At 43.7% G+C, this 22,198-nt stretch overlaps 1 protein-coding gene across 6 annotated transcripts in view; it reads left to right on the forward strand.

Moving 5' to 3' along the window:
- Nucleotides 1–22,198, forward strand: part of BRAF (B-Raf proto-oncogene, serine/threonine kinase) — a 140,792-nt gene that overhangs the window by 61,941 nt on the left and 56,653 nt on the right. For all 6 annotated transcript variants that reach the window (XR_006282702.1, XM_043518744.1, XM_038387407.2 and 3 more), the window contains one exon: nt 20,389–20,492. Coding sequence is in view for 5 of the 6 variants with exons in the window: in XM_043518744.1 (XP_043374679.1) it covers nt 20,389–20,492 (104 nt within the window). In the remaining variant the exon portion in view is untranslated. The remainder of the gene's footprint in view (nt 1–20,388; nt 20,493–22,198) is intronic.

The raw sequence follows: 22,198 nt of genomic DNA on the forward strand, positions 1-22,198 counted from the left end.
GTTCAAAAACTATTTCCAGAGAGTAATTATCAGTGGTTCATGGTCATGCTGGAAGGGCATATTGAATGAGGTCCTGCAGGGATCAGTTCTGGATCAGGTTCTGTTCAATAGCTTCATCAATGATTTAGATCGGGGTTGGCAACCTATGGCACGCGTGCCAAAGATGGCATGCGAGGGGCTGGGGACAGCAGCATGCCATTAAAAATTCGGCCCGGCCCAGGCCGCTCTTCTCTGCCCCCCACGCTCTCCTTGCAGGGCAGGCGAGCTCACCCTCCCCTGCCTTTTCCCCCAGCGTGCGGGGTTCCTGCCTCTCCTTCTCTCCCTCCCTGTCGCCCATCAGCTGACGGCCCTTGCCAAGGAGAGGAAGAGGGAAAAGCGGAGTCGCAGCACACTCGCTGCTCCGGGGACCTTGGGGAAGGGGGTGGAATCGGCATATCCCCTCCAGCCCCCTGCCATGAACCACTCAGGGCAGGGGGCTGGGAGCACTGCCATGACCCCAGCCCCCTGCCCTGACCCCTGCACCCCCCCACAACCCCAGCCCTGACTTCGGCACCCCCTCCACATCCCCACCCCCACCCTGAGCAACAAACAGGAGCTCCTGCCCCCCGTCCCATTCCCACCTGCACCCCTTGCACCAAATGGGAGCTGCCCAGGTAAGCACTTCACACCCAAACCTCCTGCCCCAACCCTGAGTCCCCTCCCTCATTCTAGCTCCTGGCCAGACCCTACACTCCAACCCTCAGCCTGCTCAGTCACCCCCAACCCTGTGCTCAGTGCACTCCCACCCTCAGCTCAGTGCAAAGAGAAGAAGAGAATGGGCTAGAACCATGAAGAAGGTAGGTACCTACTGTATGTGGACAGGGTCGGGACCCCAGACCGGCAGCGGGCTGAGTGGGGCCGGCAGCCAGGACCCTGGCTGGCAGGAGCCAGCGGACAGAAACCCAGACTGGCAGCGGCCTGAGCTGCTCATCCCACGGTTGGTCTGGGGTCCCGGCCACCGGCCCTGCTCAGCTCACTGCCGGTCTGGGGTTTTGGCTGCTAGCTCCTTGCCTGCTGGAGTCCCGGCCACAGGACCCGCTCAGCCCGCTGCTGGCCTAGGTGAACGGAACCCCAAGCCGGCAGTGGGCTGAGTGGGCCGGCGGTGTAAGATCAGCATTTTAATTTAATTTTAAATGAAGCTTCTTAAACATTTTGAAAACCTTGTTTACATACAACAGTAGTTTAGTTATATAATATATAGACTTAGAGACCTTCTAAAAAAAACTTTAAAATGTATTATTGGCATGCAAAACCTTAAATTAAAGTGAATAAATGAAGACTCTGCACACTACTTCTAAAAGGCTGCCGACCTCTGATTTAGATAATGGCATAGAGAGTACACTTACAAAGTTAGTGGACGATACCAAGTTGGGAGGGGTTGTAAGTGCTTTGGAGGATAGGATTAAAATTCAAAATGATCTGGACAAACTGGAGAAATGGTCTGAAGTAAATAGGATGAAATTCAATAAGGACAAATGCAAAGTACTCCACTTAGGATGGAACAGTCAGTTGCACACATACAAAATGTGAAATTACTGCCTAGGAAGGAGTATTGCGGAAAGGACTCTGTAGGTCATAGTATATCACAAGCTAAATATGAGTGAAAAGAGTAACGCTGTTGCCAAAAAAAAAAAAAAAAGCAAACACCATTCTGGGATGTATTAGCAGGTGTATTGTAAACAAGACAGAAGAATTAATTCTTCCATACTGATTAGGCCTTAACTGGAGTTCTGGGCACCACATTTCAGGAAATATGTGGAAAAATTGGAGAAGTCCATAGAAGAGCAATAAAAATGATTTAAAGGTCTAGAAAACATGACCCCTGAGGGAAGATTGAAAAAATTGGTTTTGTTTAATCTGGAGAAGAGACAACTGCGTGGGGACGTAACAGTTATCAAGTACATAAAAGGTTGTTACAAGGAAGTGGGAGAAAAATTGTTCTCCTTAACTTCTGTGGATAGGACAAGAGGCAATGGGCTTAAATTGCAGCAAGGGTGGTTTAGGTTAGACATTAGGAAAAACTTTCCAACTGTCAGGGTAGTTAAGCAGTGGAATAAATTGCCTAGGGAGGTTGTGGAATCTCCATTAATGAAGATCTTTAAGAACAGATAAGACAAACATCTGTCAGGGATGGTCTAGATCAGTGGCTTTGAAATTTTAGCAACCGGAGGACCCCCATTTTGATTTAAAAAATTTTGGGGACCTCCATCTTCCCCCCTGCCTAGCCCTTGCCCTGTCGCCTTCACCGAGGCCCCGTCCTCCTGCTCAGTCCATACCCCCTCCCTCCATCACTGGCTCTCCCCCACCCTCACTCACTTTCACCAGGCTGAAGCAGGCGGGATTGGGGTGCAGGCTCTGGGAGGGAGTTTGGGTGCAGGGTGCAGGCTTTGGTTGGGCAGCGCTTTCCTTGGGCAGCCCTGAAAGAGACCTGCACATTCCTCTAGCAGTGGCTCTTGGGTGGGGGGGGAAGTGGTCTCCGCACGCTGCCCCTGCCTGCAGGCACTGCCCCTGCAGCTTCCATTCGCTGTAGTTCCTGGCCAATGGGAGCTGTGGAGTCAGTGCTCGGGGTGAGGGCAGCGTGCAGAGACCCCCTGGACCGCTCCTCTTCCCCAGGGATGAGTCGGCTACTTCCGGGAGCGGCAGGTAGGGAGCCTTAGTCCCGCTGTGCCGCCAGTCCTACAATTGTATGATTCTATGATTCATTCTCCAGCAGATAAGGTAATGCTACATATTAATATTAGTTTCCTCACCTGTCAAGGTTCCTTCCCCACTCTGAACTCTAGGGTACAGATGTGGGGACCTGCATGAAAGACCTCCTAAGCTTATTTTTACCAGCTTAGGTTAAAAACTTCCCCAAGGTACAGACTTTGCCTTGTTCTTGAACCATATGCTGCCATCACCAAGCGTGATAAACAAAGAACGGGGAAAGAGCCCACTTGGAGATGTCTTCCCCCAAAATATCCCCCCAAGCCCTACACCCCCTTTCCTGGGGAAGGCTTGATAAAAATCCTCACCAATTTGTACAGGTGAACACAGACCCAAACCCTTGGATCTTAAGAACAATGAAAAAATCAATCAGGTTCTTAAAAGAAGAATTTTAATTAAATAAAAGGTAAAAGAATCACCTCTGTAAAATCAGGATGGTAAACACCTTACAGGGTAATCAGATTCAAAACATAGAGAATCTCTCTAGGCAAAACCTTAAATTACAAAAAGACACAAAAACAGGAATATATATTCCATCCAGCACAGCTATTTTACCAGCCATTAAACAAAAGGAAATCTAACGCATTTCTAGCTAGATTTTTTACTAACTAACAGAAGTTCTGAGACTACATTCCTGCTCTGTTCCCGGCAAAAGCATCACACAGACAGACGAACCCTTTGTTTCCCACCCCGTCCTGATTTGAAAGTATCTTGTCGTCTCATTAGTCATTTTGGTCAGGTGCCAGAGAGGTTATCTTAGCTTCTTAACCCTTTACAGGTGAAAGGGTTTTGCCTCTGGCCAGGAGGCATTTTATAGTACGGTATACAGAAAGGTGGTTACCATTCCCTTTATTTTTATGACATCACCTGACACAAAACTTTAGTGATGACCTTATACTTCCTCTAGAATTCTTGGGTATGTTTCCACACCACTTTAAAGTATAATTATAGCATGGGTAGGCATATCCCTGCTAGTTTTGATCTAACTTGCCCAGGTAACAATACTATAGCATAGGCAGGGTGGCATGGACTAGTGACTGGAATTTAAGCTGTCTGGGGAGCCAGAGTATGTACGTGGGTTGCTAGGCCATGCTACCACATCTACCCTACTGTTACCCACGCTAGCTAGATTAAAACTAGAATGGGTATGCCTGTGTGTGCTACAGTCACACCTTCACTTGAGCCTAGACATACCTTTAGTGACCCATCAGATGGTTAATGTGTGCGCATGTTAAAGCTGAATATTTGCTTGCTGAAGTTTTGTATTATACTGCTGGGAAGATTAAGGTGTGTTGTGCGGGAGGATGAAGAAGGTTCCTTGTAAAAAAAGGAGTCAGTCACCATTGGTGGAAATATGCTGTATGGTTAAGAGATGTCCTGTAATTTAGTGGATTTTTGCTTTTATCATTTTGCATTAGGGGGATTTTGCGCTTAACTAAATGTAATCCCTTTCAAATAGATTTTGTTTATGGAATATACACTGTGCCTCTTCTAATTCATTCCATCAATCTCTTCTAACTCTATCCACCTCCATTCTAACTCCTATAGCCCTTGAGGGATCCATTCCTGGGGCCTGGGAATTTTACCAGACAACTTGAGCCTGATCCATTAGTCAGTGAAGACAGTGGAAGAACTCCCATTGACTTTAGAGGCGGACACTTAGGAACGTCAACGTTCCTAGCCTCTGAATGAAATGAAAGACATAAGGCCCTATTATCAAAGCCAGCTGCTTCCCCCTCTTCCTGCCAATCTCAAGATGCTGGAAATGGGTGAGGCTGCTATATTTCAAACCAGCAGTGGTGTCTCTGAAACTTATTTGAGACTTCAATTTTTTTTTGGTATTACCTGCTGTTTTTAGTCTGAATTTGAAGTCTGTCTCCATTGCCCCACCCTCCTTTGGCTACTGGAAGGAGGGAGGAACAATTTTTTTCTCACTCCATTTCCCCCTTTTATTCCCCCTTTTAGTCTCGTGGCTTCTACAAAGGTAGTTGGATGTTTAAGTTCTGCCTTTCCTATGTTGCTACATGGTTCTCTCTAACAAGCAGCTCCAATGCCTCCTGCCCTTGCTGCTGCCCATAGTTTTCACTCTTTTCTGCTTGGGGAAAGCTTATGAGAATCAGAGTCACTTGGACTGTCTATCTGCAGATTTAGGACACGATTACATCCATTTACATAAACTGAATGTTTGGTTGATTTTCTTCAACTGTAAGGAATAGAAATTTTTTTATAATGAAAGCTTAGATTTTGCAGACCATAGATTGGTACAGAAAAGCTTTCTGTTCATCCCAGGTTAGTGTGTTTCTCGCACTACGCATGTAAAGATGTTATGGTACTTGTTGAAGATGAGCTGAATCGTAATCATTGCACACTTACGCCCATAAAACCTTTAACACACCACCATTTGTGTATATATAAATATGGGTTTCTGTATTTAAAATATCACAAGTTAATCACAACAACAAAGGCAATGCAGTATTTACAAAATACCAGGCAACATGGGATTGTTTCCTAGACTTTTCTTTTATCCCCAAGGCATGTAGGAATTCCAGAAACTAAATAGGAGTGTGAGCGCTGTTCTGCATAGGGACAACAGTGCTTGTTACTCAGAGTTCTGACTTTTGTCACACCTTTCTCTAAATTAGAACACCAACCTTCTAATTACAGTAAAAGGACCATTTGATTTGCTTCTCTTCCCTAGCTGTGTGAAAACTGGGAGAACCAGATCTTACTTTTTGCTACTACCTAAGCGATTGGCATAGGCTAATTTTATGCAGTACATAGTTGGATCCTTTCTAATATTGTGTTCCTAAATTTCTTTGAGCAAGCTTTAGATAATTAAGTTATCCATAATATATTTGTCCTATTTTGACTCTAGATTTGCATATTGCTTTCTGCAATTTATGTTCTAAGTTTGATATGCCTCAAAGTTTGCAAACTGTAACCATTGAGTTTCTACAGGCATTCAAGTAGTCCTACTGGTTTCACCTATCAAGTGTGAGGAACTCTTCCTTCTTGGAAATTTCAGACAGTTGAATAAATTAGTTTCTTACCACTACTCACCTTCTTTTTGATTGGCAGAACCTAATCGGATTAATCCAATTACAGCTACCCACATTTATCAATCAAATATTGAAAATGGAGTTCTTATGCAGTCTGTGGCAATGAAGACTTACGAAATGGATCTGAATACTCTTGGTTATAATTTACCTGATATGTATAATGTGAACATATTGGGTATAATGCACCAGTAACTTCCAGGTAAACTTATTGATTTTACCCCACTAATCCTTCAGTAGATCTTATGCTGTCAATCTATCCAGGCTTCTCCTTAGTCCCTTAGGGGTTCCTCTGCTGCTTATACCCGGGCAGTCCAGTTCTTCCATTGATAGTAGTCACCCACTAGTTGTAGTAATTCTTCCCAGGTGATGCCAGTTCATTCAATATCCTCTGCCACTGACTTCTGCCAGTTCTTCCTTGGCCTTCCTCTCTTTTTCTTTCCTCTCTGGAGTACCCAATTCAATGCTTGCTTAACATGTTTTCCATTTTCCATATCATGTAAATTTCCCATCCACCTGAGACTTCTTTCTTTGATATTTTCTTTCCATAAAATGTGTAATATCTTCCTGAGCCATCTGTGATGGGCAGCCTGCAATATCTCTTTTTTTGTTAGCCACCTCTCTACTCCATACAGTAGCATGATAAGTATAATCACATCGTATAATCTGGCCTTTAGTTTGGTGTGGAGACGTCTATATGAACAGATGTTGTTCATCCTTCTAAAAGTACTGTTTGCTTTTCCTAATTTCATATGAACATCTTTATCGTAGCCACCTTCGAATTTCATCACACTCCCCAGATAATAGAACTCTTCTTCTACCTCTTTGATTTCTTTTCTGTGTACACTCTTGCATCTATTGTGCAGTTTCTTACCTTCATAATCTTGGTTTTCTCTGTATTTATTTTCAATCCAATTTTTGCTGTTTCCTGTTCTGCTTCTGATGTAAGTGCAGTCAGTTCTTTCCACATTATACTTAGTACAGTAATGTCGGTGGCAAACTCAAGGTTGTGTAACTCATCTCTGCACACCCCTTGTACACCACCGACATGCTTTTTGTTGCCTGCTTTATCACCCAGTCTGTTGCAAACACAGAGGATTGGTATTAACATGCATTCTTGTCTAATTCCAGTCACAATATCGAACCACTCAGGTAGGCCTGTATCCGATCTGATTGCACGTCTGCTTCCATTATATAAACTCCTTATCATGTTGATCAGCTTGCCTGGTATCCGCCATGTTTCACAGGGTCTCTCTGTGGACACTATTGAATGCTTTCTTAAAGTTGATTAAGATGGGCTTTTGCCAAGCAATAGCATTTTTGATTATCTGTCAAAGACTGAATATTTGTTCACAGCCTGATCTGTCTGGATAATTGCTGCACAGGTTTGAGAGAAATGCCAATGCTAAGTTAGAAATAGAAGAGGGACCATTAACATCTGATGAAATTAAAACAACTATCAAAGGCTACAAACAGGGGAAAGCTCTTGGGATTGATAGAATTCAAGCAGAAGTACTAAAGGTAGCAGGCAAAATTCTGAGTGAGCAGCTAGCAAAACTCTTAAATGAAATATGGGTAAAAGCACAAGTGCCAAAAGACTGGAAAGATGATATCAGCGTGGCATTGCCAAAAAGAGTGATCTTCATGCACAAACTGGAGAGGTACTTCTCTCAACCCTGGGTGAAGTGTTGGCTACCGTTAAGCTGAATAGAATGAAGAAGGCAGTGGATGGAATATTGTGAGATTGCTGGATGACTAAACTCAGATAACTCAGAGTAGGAATAAATGGTCATTTTTCAACATGGCAAAAGGTTAACTGTGCGGTGCCTCAGTTCAGCAATAAGACTTATTTAACATATTTATTAATTTCTCAAAAGGAGCTGAGGAGTGAAGTGAAATTTATAGTTGCCACAAAATTTAGGTACTTCAAATCTGGGGAAGACTGTGGGGAAAGCACCTTGAGAGGGGCCTAAATGAGCTATGTGAATGGGTAATGTGAATGGCAGCTGAAATTCAGTGTTGATAAATCCACAGTAATGCACACTGGAGGAAAAAGTTTGAATTACTCCTATCGTACTGGGATCTTTATTAATGATATTGGCTCACAAAATGGACCTGAGTATCATTGGGACAGCTGAATGAAGATCTGTATTGTGTGCAGCTGTGGTTTAAAAAAATAAAAAACCCTCAAAACATAGCATGTTAGGTTGCAGAATGAATAAATGACATGAAGACATGGCAATTGTCAGCAATCAGTTCCAGACATGTGGGATCTGTGATGTGCTTTGATCTTATAGGACTCTAACATCATTTTATTGTATTAAACTACTTCTGGTTTTTCCTACACCTTTGGCACCATAAATTATTCCCTTCTATTAAACAAATTACTGCTTCATGATGACCATGTGGAAGAACAGTCACTAGTAATTGATGCCACTATCTATAAATAGCTCTAGAAGCATGATTAATGGAATGTTAAATCTTGCAAAGCAGATCAATTCTATTCAGCTTTGCTTTGGAAGAGGGTTTGTGTCACTGCAATGGAACAATGCCCCCATGCCCTTTTTGTGAATACTGATGCTGTTTTAAGAATTATTTTTTTAAACTACCGCTTTTGCTGGAGGTTAGAACATAAAGGCTGACCCCAAGATCCAATTGGGAAAAGCCACCTTCCTTCTAATTTTATGGAGGACGTTTCTGTATGTTACCTATGTTTCACATATTGTCCAAAACCCTTACTTTTTATTTTAACAGGGAGCAGTTAATTTTACCCTGCACCGCTGTTAACAGATGACTGGCTAAATGTCCTGTGAACAGCTCTTGGTAAGAAATAAATGCCCAATGATAGTCTGGATCTCAGATTTGGGGTTTTAGCAAGAAAACAGCTGAAAGTTTTGAAGGCAGAAGTAGTTACTTTAAGCAACACCTTTTCTCTCCCCCCACTTTCCCCAAAGACAAACACCTGGTCTAATATGAACTGAATTTTGTATGACTAATAAATGGTAGTCACACACCATTTTATAAGAAAGAATCCATGGCTTTCCAGTATGCTGAAAATGTGACAAGATATGACTGTCTAACTAGTACTTCCTAGTGATATTTAAAAACAGACTCCATCAGGTATAATATCCCAGATATTATAACTAATTCCACAGGATGTACAGTACTAAAATATATGAAATTTGACAAAACTGAGCTAACATTTTTCATACAATTGCATGAGAAAAATAAATTTAGAAAATCAGGCCTTGTATTTAAAAATATCATAGAATCATAGATGGTTAGGGTTGGAAGAGACCTCAGGAGGTCATCTAGTCCAACCCCCTTTTCAAAGCAGGACCAACCCCAGCTAAATCATCCCAGCCAGGGCTTTGTCAAGCCAGGCCTTAAAAATCTCTAAGGATGGAGATTCCAACACCTCCCTAGGTAACCCAGTCCAGTGCTTCACCACCCTGCTAGTGAAATAGTGTTTCCTAATATCCAACCTAGACCTCCCCCACTGTAACTTCATTCAGACCATTGCTCCTTGTTCTGTCATCTGCCACCACTGAGAACAGCCTAGCTCCATCCTCTTTGAAACCCTCCTCCAAGTAGTTGAAGGCTTCTATCCAAGCCCCTGTCACTTTTCTCTTCTGCAGACTAAATAAGCCCAGTTCCCTCATCTTCTCCTCATAAGTCATGTGCCCCAACCCCCTAATAATTTTCGTTGCCCTCCGCTGGACTCTTTCCAATTTGTTCACATCCTTTCTGTAGTGGGGGGCTCAAAACTGGATGCCGTACTCCAGATGTGGCGTCACCAGTGCCTCGATCTGCTGTCAGTGCTCTCACTAATGCAGCCCAATGTGCCATTAACCTTCTTGGCAACAAGGGCACACTGTTGACTCATATCCACCTTCTCACCCACTGTAATCCCCAGGTCCTTTTCTGCAGAACTGCCGCTTAGCCAGTCGGTCCCCAGCCTGTAGCAGTGCCTGGGATTCTTCCGTCCTAAGTGCAGGACTCTATTAAGCACTTGTCCTTGTTGAACCTCATCAGATTTAGAAACAGTTTGAAATGACAAGATTGTTAGATCTCTGGTAAAAATAAATAGCCAAACTGTGTGCACTTTTTTTCTACAGAACTTCAGGTCAACATTGACAACATAAAGTTAAATTGGGAAAAAGAAATGAGCCAGCAGCTAACTCCTGAGGATTGGAGGAAGAATGTGGCTGACAGTGGCTAGCATTATAACTTCTCTCTCTTGGAGAGAAAACCAGTAGAAATTCTGATTCTTCTTGGAGCCTTGGTCCTTATTGTATTCCACTGAGGGTTATGTGCGTGCACTATGTGCCCGGAGCTGGAGCTTTTGAAAGTAGTACTGTTCGGCGGTCTGCACACGTGTCCTGTGCCGCCTCGTTCTCATCCAAGGCAATAAAGGGCACAGCGGGCTGCCGGCATCTCCAGTTCCTTTTCACCACCGCATGGTCTGAGTTGGAGCTTCTACTTCTCTTGTCCTTGTAACACACTTTTCAGAACTATTCTTAGTTCTGTTAGTAGTTTAGATTTATTTGTTTTATATTTTTGTTTGTTTGTTTTCTGTTTGATTCTTCCTTTCGAACCTGATTTAGGACTTGGCTTTGGTGGTGTTTGCCATCAAACTTTACACCTCTCCCGCTCCCTCCAGTACTTGGGCCTGGGTACTGGATTATGCCGAAGATGCAGGGGCTCAAAATCTGTGCGTACTGCCCTTGCTTGTTTTCCATCAATGATAAGCACCAATGCTGTTTGTACTATGTGGGGGAAGCCCATATCGTGTCCGGGTGCAGTATCTGCCTTTCCTTTCCTGCCTGTACTCGGGAGAACTGGACTCTCCACCTCAGGAAACACTTTATGGAAGCTGCCATGGGACTAGCATTGGATCCTGGTCAGGGAAGCCCCCTGTACATTGGCCTGAACAGGTGAAGATCACCACCCTGCCACGGATCCTCCATCGGGCTCCACGAGTACCAGTGCTAAGGACCCTGCATTGGGGCCGAACCAAGGAAGCATGCCCATAAACATGGCAGTAAGTCTTCCTCCAAGTCTAAGAAGGACTCTGCACCACCCATGAGTTCTGTCCATGAAGGAACCACGCATTCCAAGTCTCACAAGACCGAGAAATGGCTGCACCGATTGCCAGATCTGCCAGTACCGACTATGGGCCCGGCAACTCCACCAGCATTCCGAGAACCATCTGTTTCCAGACAGTCGCAGTTCCCGATACTGACTTCTCCAGCAGAACGGATACCATTGACCCCAGGGAGACTTGGAAGTACCTCGGGTTCCCACAAGTTGTTCACTCTAGAGTGACTGTAGTCTCCATGACTCTCAATCCGATCAACAGGTCGAAGGGACACTTCCCCTGCTATGTTCCTGCTGCATCCCGTTCTGGTGGTTCCGACCACACAGCCATTTGGTGAGGTTCTGACTCCTCTGATTCAGACGATACTGCTGTCCGACATGGTCCACCGCTCCCATTCTGGAAGCACAAGTGCCAGAAGGCTCTGACAGCACTGTGGCAGTTCCCCACCTTGCCTTACCTGCAGAGTTGGTATCCGTACCGTGGTCAGAGGCTATGCAACAGCAGGGTAAACCAAGCTGGCCATACTGCAACTTGTGGCCCCCATAATCAACCTCCAAATGATCCCACTTGGATTGGGAGAACTCCCCCACTTCATCACCACAACCTTGTTAGGTAGGCACTCCAACATAGTGTTGGATGACACACTGATTACCCTGATTCTGACGGTACCAATGGATCTGGAGAGACATCCCTCATCGTCTCCAGACACAGCCGCCTCTTGGAACCCTCCTCCGCACCCGGACAACTATAGCCAGTTCCAGGAATTGCTGTGGAGAATAGCCGGTACCCTGGAAATTTTCTGAGAGGAGGTACAAGACAGTCAACGCTACCTGGTTGACATCTTGCACACTTCATTGCGGGCGAGGATGGCCCTATCAATCAACAATGCCATCTTCCAACCGGCATGCACTGTATGGCACACCATGGCCACGTGTGCACCCACCCCAAAAGGGCCTATGTCCCCACCAAAGGGTCCAAGTTCCTGTTCTCTCATTCTCCACCAAACTCATTGGTCATCCAGTCGGCTTCAGTATGTTCTAAGCAACAACACCCCCGCTTCATCCATCCGATAGAGAGGGTAAATGCCTAGACCTCATGTGCAGAAAGATCTTCTCGGTGGGATTCCAATTTTGTTTGTCAAATTACTTAGCCCTGATAGCAAAATATGATTTCATTAACTTTGGGCAATTGGCTGAGTTCACAGACAAGCTACACTTGCAAGATTGCAACCAATTCCAGGCAGTTTTGCAGGAAGGCAAGTTACTTGCCAGGTCAATGGTACAGGCTGCAGTGGACTCCGCAGACATGGCTTCCCATATCCTGGCAATAGGGATTGTCAGGAGGAGGGAATCCTGGTTACAGCCCTTTGGCTTCCCAGGGAGGTGCAAAACATTACAGAAGACTTTCCATTCGAGAAATAGCATCTCTTAAATCAGAAGACGGATGAGTCCCTACACTCCCTAAAGGACAATAGAGCCACTCTAAGGTCTCTCGGTATCTTCACACCAGCACTCAAGAGGAAATTCTACCACCTGCCCCAATCATATTGTTACAGGGTCCCACAGCTATACATACAACGCACCTGTGAGCCTCCTCAAAAGCACCTTAAGATTCACAGACCCCATCAACCTATGTCAGCTACGCAGCTATCAATGCAACAGACCAAAACATCACATAAGCAGTATTTGAGTGTCTTTAGAGAGTGGTCAACCACTCCATACACCAATGCCCATTTTGTCTACTTCCTTCAGGAGCTGCCTCAAACTCTTCCTGTCAACTTGGAAAGCTATAACAATGGATACTGGGTCCTAGATATCATCCAGAGTGGCTACATCATAGAGTTTATGGCGATGCCTCCATCTTTCCCTCTTCCTCGGTCCACATGCATAGAACAGCCATATGACAATCTTCTCTAACTTGAGGTTGACTCCCTATTGCAGAGGGGAGCTGTGGAACTAATCCCAGACTCCTTTCAGGAAACAGGGCTCTATTCGAGCTACTTTCTGGTCCCCACAAAGACTGGAGGATGGAGACTGATATTGGATCTCCAATGCCTCAACTGCTCGCTTTTTCCAAACCAAGATTTTGCATCGTCATGCTCGCAACAATCAATCCTTCATTAGAAAAAGGCATGTGGTTTACAGCTCTCCATATGCAAGATGTCTACTTCCATATCAATATACACGTGACACACAGAATGTTCCTGAGGTTGGGGTGGGTTGGGGCCTCGGCATCTTCGATACAGGGTCCTACCATTTGGACTCACCACTGCACCATGTGTAGTCACAAAAGTTTTCTTGGTGGTGGCAGTTTATCTCAGACATCAAGGAATCCTCGTTTTTTTCCATATCTGAATGACTGATTGATAGGAGGACAGTCCAAACAAGAGGCCCAGAATCAACGGACCAACTGCTTCTACTCCTCTCCTCCTTGGGAGTCGGTGTAAACATTGAAAAATAAACTTTAAATGCTACACAATCCCTGGAGTTCATAGGAGCTCACGTAGATGTGACTTTCACCCAAGCTTATCTACCAAGGCAAAGATTCCAGACAATGAGGGAGCGAATCACTTTTTGGTATCTTCCAATCCTTTGGTTTTGGCTAAAATCTGCCTCTGTCCTGGGACACATGGCAGCCTGCACATACGTCATGGCCTTCACTTGCCTACATCTGTAGTACCTTCAACTCTGGCCACAAAGGGTCTACTCCTCCATGCATCAACCCATGCACATTCTGCTCCACATGCCACCAGAAGTTCTCTCCTCTCTCCACTGGTAAATCTGCTACAAGTCTATTTGGTGATGACCTTCCATTCTCACTCACTGTGACTATCATAACGGACACATTCCTCACGGGTTGGGGGGCCCACATGGGTGACTGTATGACAACACACCTGGACAACACCAGAGGCCAGGATGCACATAAACATATTGTAACTCCAGGCAGTACGCAGTGCTTGCCAGGTGGTCCTACCAGCCATCTAAAACCGATACGTTCTTGTCATGTCAGACAACACCACCACCATGGTCTTCTACATAAAAAAACAAAGGGAGGAAAGATCCCGAGTATACTGTGTGTGTATAAGCTATACACCTTTGAGAATGGTGCATCACACACCATACTCTTTTGACAGCAGCTTACCTAATGGGAACCCAAAACATGATTGCCAATGTCCTCAGCAGAAACTTTAAAACTGACCATGAATGAGAGTTGCATGACTCTGTAATCACTGGGGAACCCCAGTGAGTGATCTTTTCGCATCCCACAGCAATACCAAATGCACCCAATATTGTTCAAGGGGAGGAGTTGGAACTCAATCACAGTGGATGCCCTAGTCCTCGATGAGTCATATCTGACAGATTTTGCCTCCCCCCACCCACCACAAGTGATCCACAAGATCAGATGGGAGAAAGCAACAGCCATCCTTACTGCCCCCTAATGGCCTCGCCAATTTTGGCTCCCGGTTCTCCTCTGCATGTCGAACAACCCCCGACTCACGCTTTGGACGTTCCTGGAGCTACTGACCCAACACAACAATAGACTCAGACACCCTAACCCGCACACTCTTCATCTGATGGCTTGGTTTTTGGATGGACAACTCCACTAGCACAGGAATGCTCACTGGCAGTGCAAGATGTCCTCTGAAGCAGCAGGAAGAAGTCCACAAGACGCTCATATCAGGCCAAATGGATGTGTTTCACTGCCTTGGCTACCCAGAAGGGCCTTGTCCCTGAAGCAGTGGACATCCCACTACTCTTGGATATTTCCTTAATCTCAGGGACTTGGGTCTGGCCCTCAGATCTATTAAGGTGCACACAGCTACCCTTAGTGCTTTTCACCCACCAGTGGATGGCCATTCAATCTTTACCCACCCATTAACTGTATGGTTCTGGAAGGGCCTTCTGCGAAAATACCGTCTCATTCAGCCTATCGCTCCCCCAATGGGATCTTAACCTAGTCCTCACCTTGTTGATGTCCACCCCCTTCAAATCTATGACCTCATGCTCACTAACTCTCCTTTACATGAAAATAATTTTGCTCGTCACCATTACATCAGCAAGGAGGGATGGTGAACTGGGAGCCATGATGGTTAATCCCCCCCTTCACCACTTTCCATATTGACCAGGTCTCTTTACAATTTCACCCCAAGTTCCTATCCAAGGTGGTTTTCCAATTCTACCTCAATAAACCCATACATTTACCTACCTTCTTCCCCAAGCCTTATGCCTCAAATGAGGAAAGATGGTTCACTCGTTAGTTGTTCAAAGGGCATTGGCTTTTTATCCTGATCAGACAAAGCCCTTTCAGAAATCTCTTCGGCTTTTCATTGCCATAGCAAAGAGAATGAAAGGGCAAGCCATTTCCACCCAGAGAATCTCCAAGGGGTCTCAGAGTGCATTACGTGCTGCTATCAATTATCGGGACGATCCGCGTCTGAAGGGATTCAGAGTTATTTCATGAGAGTGCAAGAATTAAATATAGCTGCACTCCACAACGTGCCCTTCGCAGACATATTCAAGGCATCCACGTGGAGTTTGGTACGCACCTTTTCCAAACACTACACTGTAATGTATGGTTCTGCATTGGACGCTTCGTTCAGAGGAGAAGTCCTCCATTTCATAGTCTCCTTGCACCATCCCCCCACATAGGCACTGTTTGTTAATCACCCTCTCTGGAATTCAATAGGGACCATCACTCAAAGAAGAAAACAAAGTTACTTACCTGTAACTGAAGATGTGTCGTCTTGATCTGTATTCCAAATTCATCCTCCTTCCCCTCTGCACCGGATTCAACAGCTTTGCAGTAGAGAAGGATCTGGACATGCTGGTAGCCCACTGCATCCTTTATTGCCTCAGGGGAGACCACAAGGTGGCACAGGGTGCATGTGCGGACCACCAAACAGTACTGCTTTCAAAAGATTTGGCTCTGGGCATGTGGCGCATGCACATAACCCTCAGTAGAATACAGATCGGGACCATATATCTCGAAGAACCTCCCATTACAGGTAACAGGTTTCAAAGTAGCAGCCATCTTAGTCTGTATTCGCAAAAAAGAAAAGGAGTACTTGTGGCTCCTTAGAGACTAACAAATTTATTTACGCATAAGCTTTCATGAGCTACAGCTCACTTCATCGGATGCATTCATGCAAAAGTAACCTCATTTTACTTTTGGCATGCCAGTCTTGCAAACAAAATGGACACAGTTCATAGTAAAATACTAAAAAGGATACCATGATGTGTGTCATGACCTGCCCCTTCCTGGGGCCATGCCCTGTTCAACACCAGTGGCTCTAGGGCACTATCCCTCAGCTTCCTCTCACGACGCTTGCCTGTGAATATTGGACAATCCTGGCTGCTTCTCCTAACTCTACTTACAGGGGCATGTAGATTTCTTCAAAACTACTACATCTCTGACTTCTGGGTTTGAAAAACCACTCAACTTTTATTTAACCTGATTAAACATAAAAGAAAGATACCAATAGCTTTCAGTAACCCTTTTGTTTCTTATTCCCAGAGGGATAACTTAATCTTATAAGAGCCCGGCAGTACTTCCCTTCCTGATTGCTGCCTATTTGTCTGATCTCCTCTCTGGTCCTGTTTCCTCTCCTCAGGAGCCAACCAAAGACCCTTCAAATTCAAAGCCCCGAAGTATCAAATGAGCAGTTTGGATGAAGCTTCCATCTAGGCGTCCATGTCTCTGTGCACTCAGTAGCATATGTGCTTTTTGCCTTCATCCAGCAAAATAACCCATCATATAGTTTCACTTAACAGCATGGAACCAGCTTTCTATCTCCTGGGAATGTCCCAAAGTGAAAGATCTGATGTTAGCAAATGGATGCAAGAGTTACTTCAGGGGTATAGCCCCATATCCTCTTATTACAGTGTTACAGGAATTTAACACAGATTTACTGAAATAAAGCATTTCTAAACGCTTGCCTGGATCCTTATGACTGCGGTTAATAAATGTATTTCAGCCATATGGTTGCAAATACGCATATCCACTTAGCAAATATTTGATAAGAACAAAAGAACTGAGAAATGGAACAATTGATTGTCTAAATAAATTAATTTGAGCTACAGCCCTGATTTAGGAAGCACAAGTAATCCTGTAATTTTGTAAGTAATTTTAAGCACAAGTAATCCTGTTCATTTCATTTGACTACTGACATCCGTAAAGTTAGGCACATGGCTAAATACTTTCCTGAATGTTTGATGAAAGGTGCGTCAAATGGGTTAAACTGAGTCATTTGTTAAAAATGATGGAACTTACTTTTTTTTTTTAAGTACTTAATGCAGCTCACAATCTACACTGCCTTATTTCTGCCTTATCCCTTATAATATATATTCAATACCCTCTCCTGCTGCTTATGTAAGAAAATAATTTGTCCCAGCAACAATTCTATTTATCCTTGATTAAAAAATATTAGCTGAGGCTCAGAAGGAGAACTGGCCTGTTAAATTTTTCTTCTGATTTTACTTTCGATTGTCTCAAACTGCACGTTGGGAAGAGTGCCTGTAAGTAACTTAGATTCAGAAAAAATAAATCACTAGACTTCTGGAAATAATACAAACATGAGCAATGTGCAGCCTGAGTTTATAAGGAATAAATATTGCCAAACTAACTTAGTTTATTTTTTTATATAATTACAGAATAAATGGATAATATGGGAAAGTGATAGATAAGTGAATTTTAATAAAGCATTGTATGTAGTCTCACTGAATCCAAAGTCAAAATTTAGTTCAGCCTATCTTGGATAGGAATATAAAGGTATGGATTAGAGCTGGTCTGAAACTTTCCAGTGAGCAGTTTGCTGTCAGAAAGGTTTGATTTGATGGAATTGAAACATTCTGTGGGAACATGCCAATTCATTCAAAAATTTTAATGGAAACCAGCCAGGTTTGCCCCAGCCAACTGGCTCCAAGGCCTGTTCTCCCACACTCTCTTTCCTCATTGGCTCCCAGTCCCAGTCTCTACCCCTACAGCTCCCAGTCCCAGCCTCCCCTACCTCCTCACCCAACCAGTCCTAGCCTGCCCTATTCTCTCCCAGTATCCTTGCCAGACCAGACCCAGTCTCCCTCTTCAAATCCCAGTCACAGTTTCTCTCCCACCCTCCACCCCGCCCGCCCCCCAGTCTCACTAGACTCCTTGTCCCAATCTACTCCTTCCCTCGTCTGGGTTTCGTCCTTCTCCACACTGTCTAGATACCACCAGGGGGATCACTGAGAGCACAGGATAGACAGTCTCCCTGTTCCCAGACCAGAATAGCCATTATGGGTAAAGCCTTCTGAACCCCCTGAGGGGAGCATGCTCATTTGCTCTGTGGGGATGGTGCATGCACAGTCTGGTCAGCACGAGAAGCTGGAAGGGGATGAAGCATGCTCAGTGAGGATAGAATTTTTGGAGGTTTTAGGTGTTAAGCTCTAGTAAATCTCTAGTGAGCATGTGCAAACTGTGATTTTTTTCAAAGGCATATAACTTGGCCAAATTTGGGTGAGTTTTCACAGGGATGGCAAAAGGCACAGCCCTGACATAAGGGCCACCCCCTGCCAAATTTCAAGTCCCTGGTCCAATGCTAGAGCATTTCAAAGAAAAGGTCTCAAAAAAATAGTTAACATGGGCATAATGTATTTTTCCCTAGCGGCCCTCTTGGAAATGGTTAAACCATTTTGGTTGAAATTTTCCAGTTGGAATCAGTGTGAGGCAGACACCTAGCAAGGAAAATTTCAACCCAAACAGTTAAAGTTTAGCAACATTATAAGCATTTGAACTCAGGGTCTTATAATGGGAAATGTTGGACAACCTTAATAATAGGCTTTGCTACAAACCCCACCTGTAGCAGTTTGGCTAAGTAACAAGTACATAGGGGCAGAAGGGAGGGAGAACATAATTCTACAAATAATTGAAGGATGGGGTATAAACACTATAAAGGGGGAGGTTGGTGAAATGGTGTATTTTGGAATAATGGAGTGGATTTATGGAAGGGAAGGTCTAGGTTGTTTAGCAAGAGAAACTTTGACACACATTTGTCTGTAAAATAGTTTCTACATTGACAGGGAGAAGGACCATGACCAAGAAGATCACTTCCATTTCTTTCTTCTAGGAGAGCATACATGTAGAGGATAGAAGTGCAATAAGTAGTGTAACCTCAGTAAAGTGGCATTCACAAGGGTGCTTGAAACAGGATTGTCATTGTTATCGTTAAGTAGGAGACACAGACTTCTATCTACCTTTTAGAATTTTTAAATATTAGCTGCTCAACTGAGCCCTGATCCAAAATCCTTTAAAGTCAATGGAAAGATTTCTGTTGACTTCAGTGGGCTTTGGATCGGGCCCCTGGTAAGCTGTAAATAATTATATTTCATGTGGTCTGACTGGCTTTTTGGTTAGTTAAGGCTAAGGAGTTTCCTAGCATAGAACAGGCTCATTACAGAAAAAATAAAATACCAGGGATGAGCAGAAGGGAAAGTACTGGTGTATATATCAGCAAATGAAACCCTGTTCAGTAAATAGCACCAGAAGTATTGAAATGGTAGTGTTAGATATGTTTAGATACCCTAATATATCTTTATCCTTTTTTGATTGCTTAAGGAACACTGTCAATTAAAAATCACAGTTCGTTCTTAAAAAGCTTAACTACTGTTACAGGAAACACCTAAAATCACTGTAACTGGAAGAGATTAGAAGAAAATTATGTTGGAGAATTGTATAGTTTGTGCACTTCACAATACTTTGTGTTTGGTCAGTTTCTGTTTCCTTTGTATTCAGCTACTCCTCTTTGCTCATGTGGGTCAAATAGCAAAAGGGGAATGAAAAATATTCTTTACAAATAGGAAAATGTGTCTGTAGAATCACAAATATTGGCTGGAGCCTCAAGGACAGAGGTGTTACCTGACACTACTATTAGTTCTTTTTTTCCTCTTTTTAAATGGACTAGATTTGAAGTTGGTATTTTCCGTTTAAGATATCTGTATTTTATTTCAAATTTTATTTTATAAACTTGTGGCAAGTAGTCCAGTTCAAGTTAGTTCATCCAAGCCTATTGCCTGTTTATTTTTAGTTCCAAATGACACATCACTCCAATTAATTGCAGTACAAGCTCTTCAAAATTATCATATGTATAAATAGCTTTTAGTTACCTATCTATTTGCCATCTCTGTTGCAAAATGGGAAAGATAGAAGGTCACCCAGGGTCAAGTCAAGTTTTCTCTCTCAAATGTCATTAGAAATTTAGGTGGCACTCATGTCCAGCTGAGCTTGGTTTGATATGAAATTCATAATGGTATGCAGTTTACACAATGTCCACAGTGTGCAAAGTACTTTGAGAAATTATTATTTAGGATTCTATGAAGTGCTGTAAAAATGAAAATTGTGGTGCTTTGAACATTTTGTGTACTTTTTAGGGACTGGAACATTAGTTTGCTTCAACCATGAGAATGAATTATAATCTCTTCCTCTAATGCTTATGTCTTATATTTGACCTTGCAGGTTCCAGCAAGATGTGGGGTGACAGTCCGGGACAGTCTAAAGAAAGCTCTGATGATGAGGGGTCTTATCCCAGAATGCTGTGCTGTTTACAGAATACAAGATGGGTATGGTTTATGTGGGGTATGGTTTTTTTACGCTATTAGGGTTCTTTCTAGGATTATACCAGCATGGGCCAATTCCATCCAACATTGTGAAGGTAAAGATCAATCTCACTAAATTCAGAGTGAACTATTTAGTTTGTGCAAAGATGGTTTGGGCCAACACAAAATATGGGGTGATAGCCACAAAACTGTGCCTAGAAGAAGGCTATGACATATGAAAAGTTTATGGGGAAATGTTTAACTTCCACCCCTTCTTGGATGCACTTAACAGAATGTAACAGGCTGTTATTCCTGAGGTCTATTTTAGCTGAAAAACTACGAGAAAACGTCTTATTTTAAACTATGAAGTAGGGTTGTTTTGAATTTTTAACTTTTATTTGGTTTTACTTGAGCTGGGTTTCAAAGTAAATAGCTTCTAATATGAATTTCCATCCTTAAACTTCTAATTAAAATCCTACCATTCTCCCAAATTAATAAACCCTCTGAAAGTCTGTTATGGGGACAAATGAGAGAGACAAAGTAGGGGAAGTGATATAAATCTATTCACCTAAATCTGGGTTATTGCTGATTATGTACTCTGGGCTTGGCTACACTTGTGAGTTAGTGCACATTAAAGCAGCCCCAGGCGCCCTAGCTCATTACTCGTCCACACTGGCAAGGCACGTAGAGCGCTCTGACTCCATGGCTATAGCGCTCCTGGTACTCCATCTCGGCGAGTGGAATAATGTTTGCTGTGCCTTGGCTACAATCCCCGGGCGTCAGTGTGAATGAGGTGTTGCATTACTGCGCTCTGATCGGCCTCCGGAAATGTCCCATAATCCCCTTAAGTCAAGTGGCCACTCTTGTCATTGTTTTTGAATCGCTACAGGAATGCAGATATGCCTTTCAAAGCTCCGTTTCTGACAGCTGGCTGCTTATCTGCTCCTAGACAAAGCAACCATTAGTGTGGAATGCTGTGTGAGAGAGAGAGAAGCGGGGGAGGAAGGGAGGTCTGCTGCTGTCTGAACTTACAAGACAGCATGCTCACACGTTCTCATCCCCCCCAAAACCCACTCTCTCTCCCCCCACATACACACAACACACTCCCTGTCACACTCCACTCCACCCCACCCCACTCAATTTGAAAAGCACGTTGCAGTCACTTGAATCCTGGAATAGCTGCCCATAATGCACTGCTCTCAATGATGCTGCAAATGTGGCCACACCAGTGTGCTTGAAGCTGTCAGTGTGGACAGACTGCAGCACTTTCCCTACTGCGCTCTATGAAGGCTGGTTTAACTCAAAGTGCTCTACATCTGCAAGTGTAGCCATGCCGTATGTATCATATGACTTTAAAAACAAACTTTGTATTTGTGAATAATCTAAGCACTATACCCAGATGTACAGACACTCTTTTCCCAATCTATGTATTATATACTTTTTTTAACATTAGCTTTAATAACATTTTAAAATCTTTTATTGGGCCAACTTCTGTTGGAGAGAGAGACAAGCTTTCGAGTTACACAGAGCTCTTCCTCAGGTCTGGGAAAGTTACTCAGGGTGTCACAGCTAAATACAAGGTTGAACAGATAGTTTAGCATAAGTAGTTATTCTAATCGAACATTCAAGGTGAATATGTGCTAACTACTTATGCCAAACTATCTGTTCAACCTTGTATTTAGTTGTGACCTCTGAGTACCTTTCCCAGATCTGAAGAAGAGCTCTCTGTG

The sequence above is a fragment of the Dermochelys coriacea genome, chromosome 1, assembly GCF_009764565.3.
Source record: "Dermochelys coriacea isolate rDerCor1 chromosome 1, rDerCor1.pri.v4, whole genome shotgun sequence".
In the NCBI taxonomy this organism is placed as follows: domain Eukaryota; kingdom Metazoa; phylum Chordata; order Testudines; family Dermochelyidae; genus Dermochelys; species Dermochelys coriacea.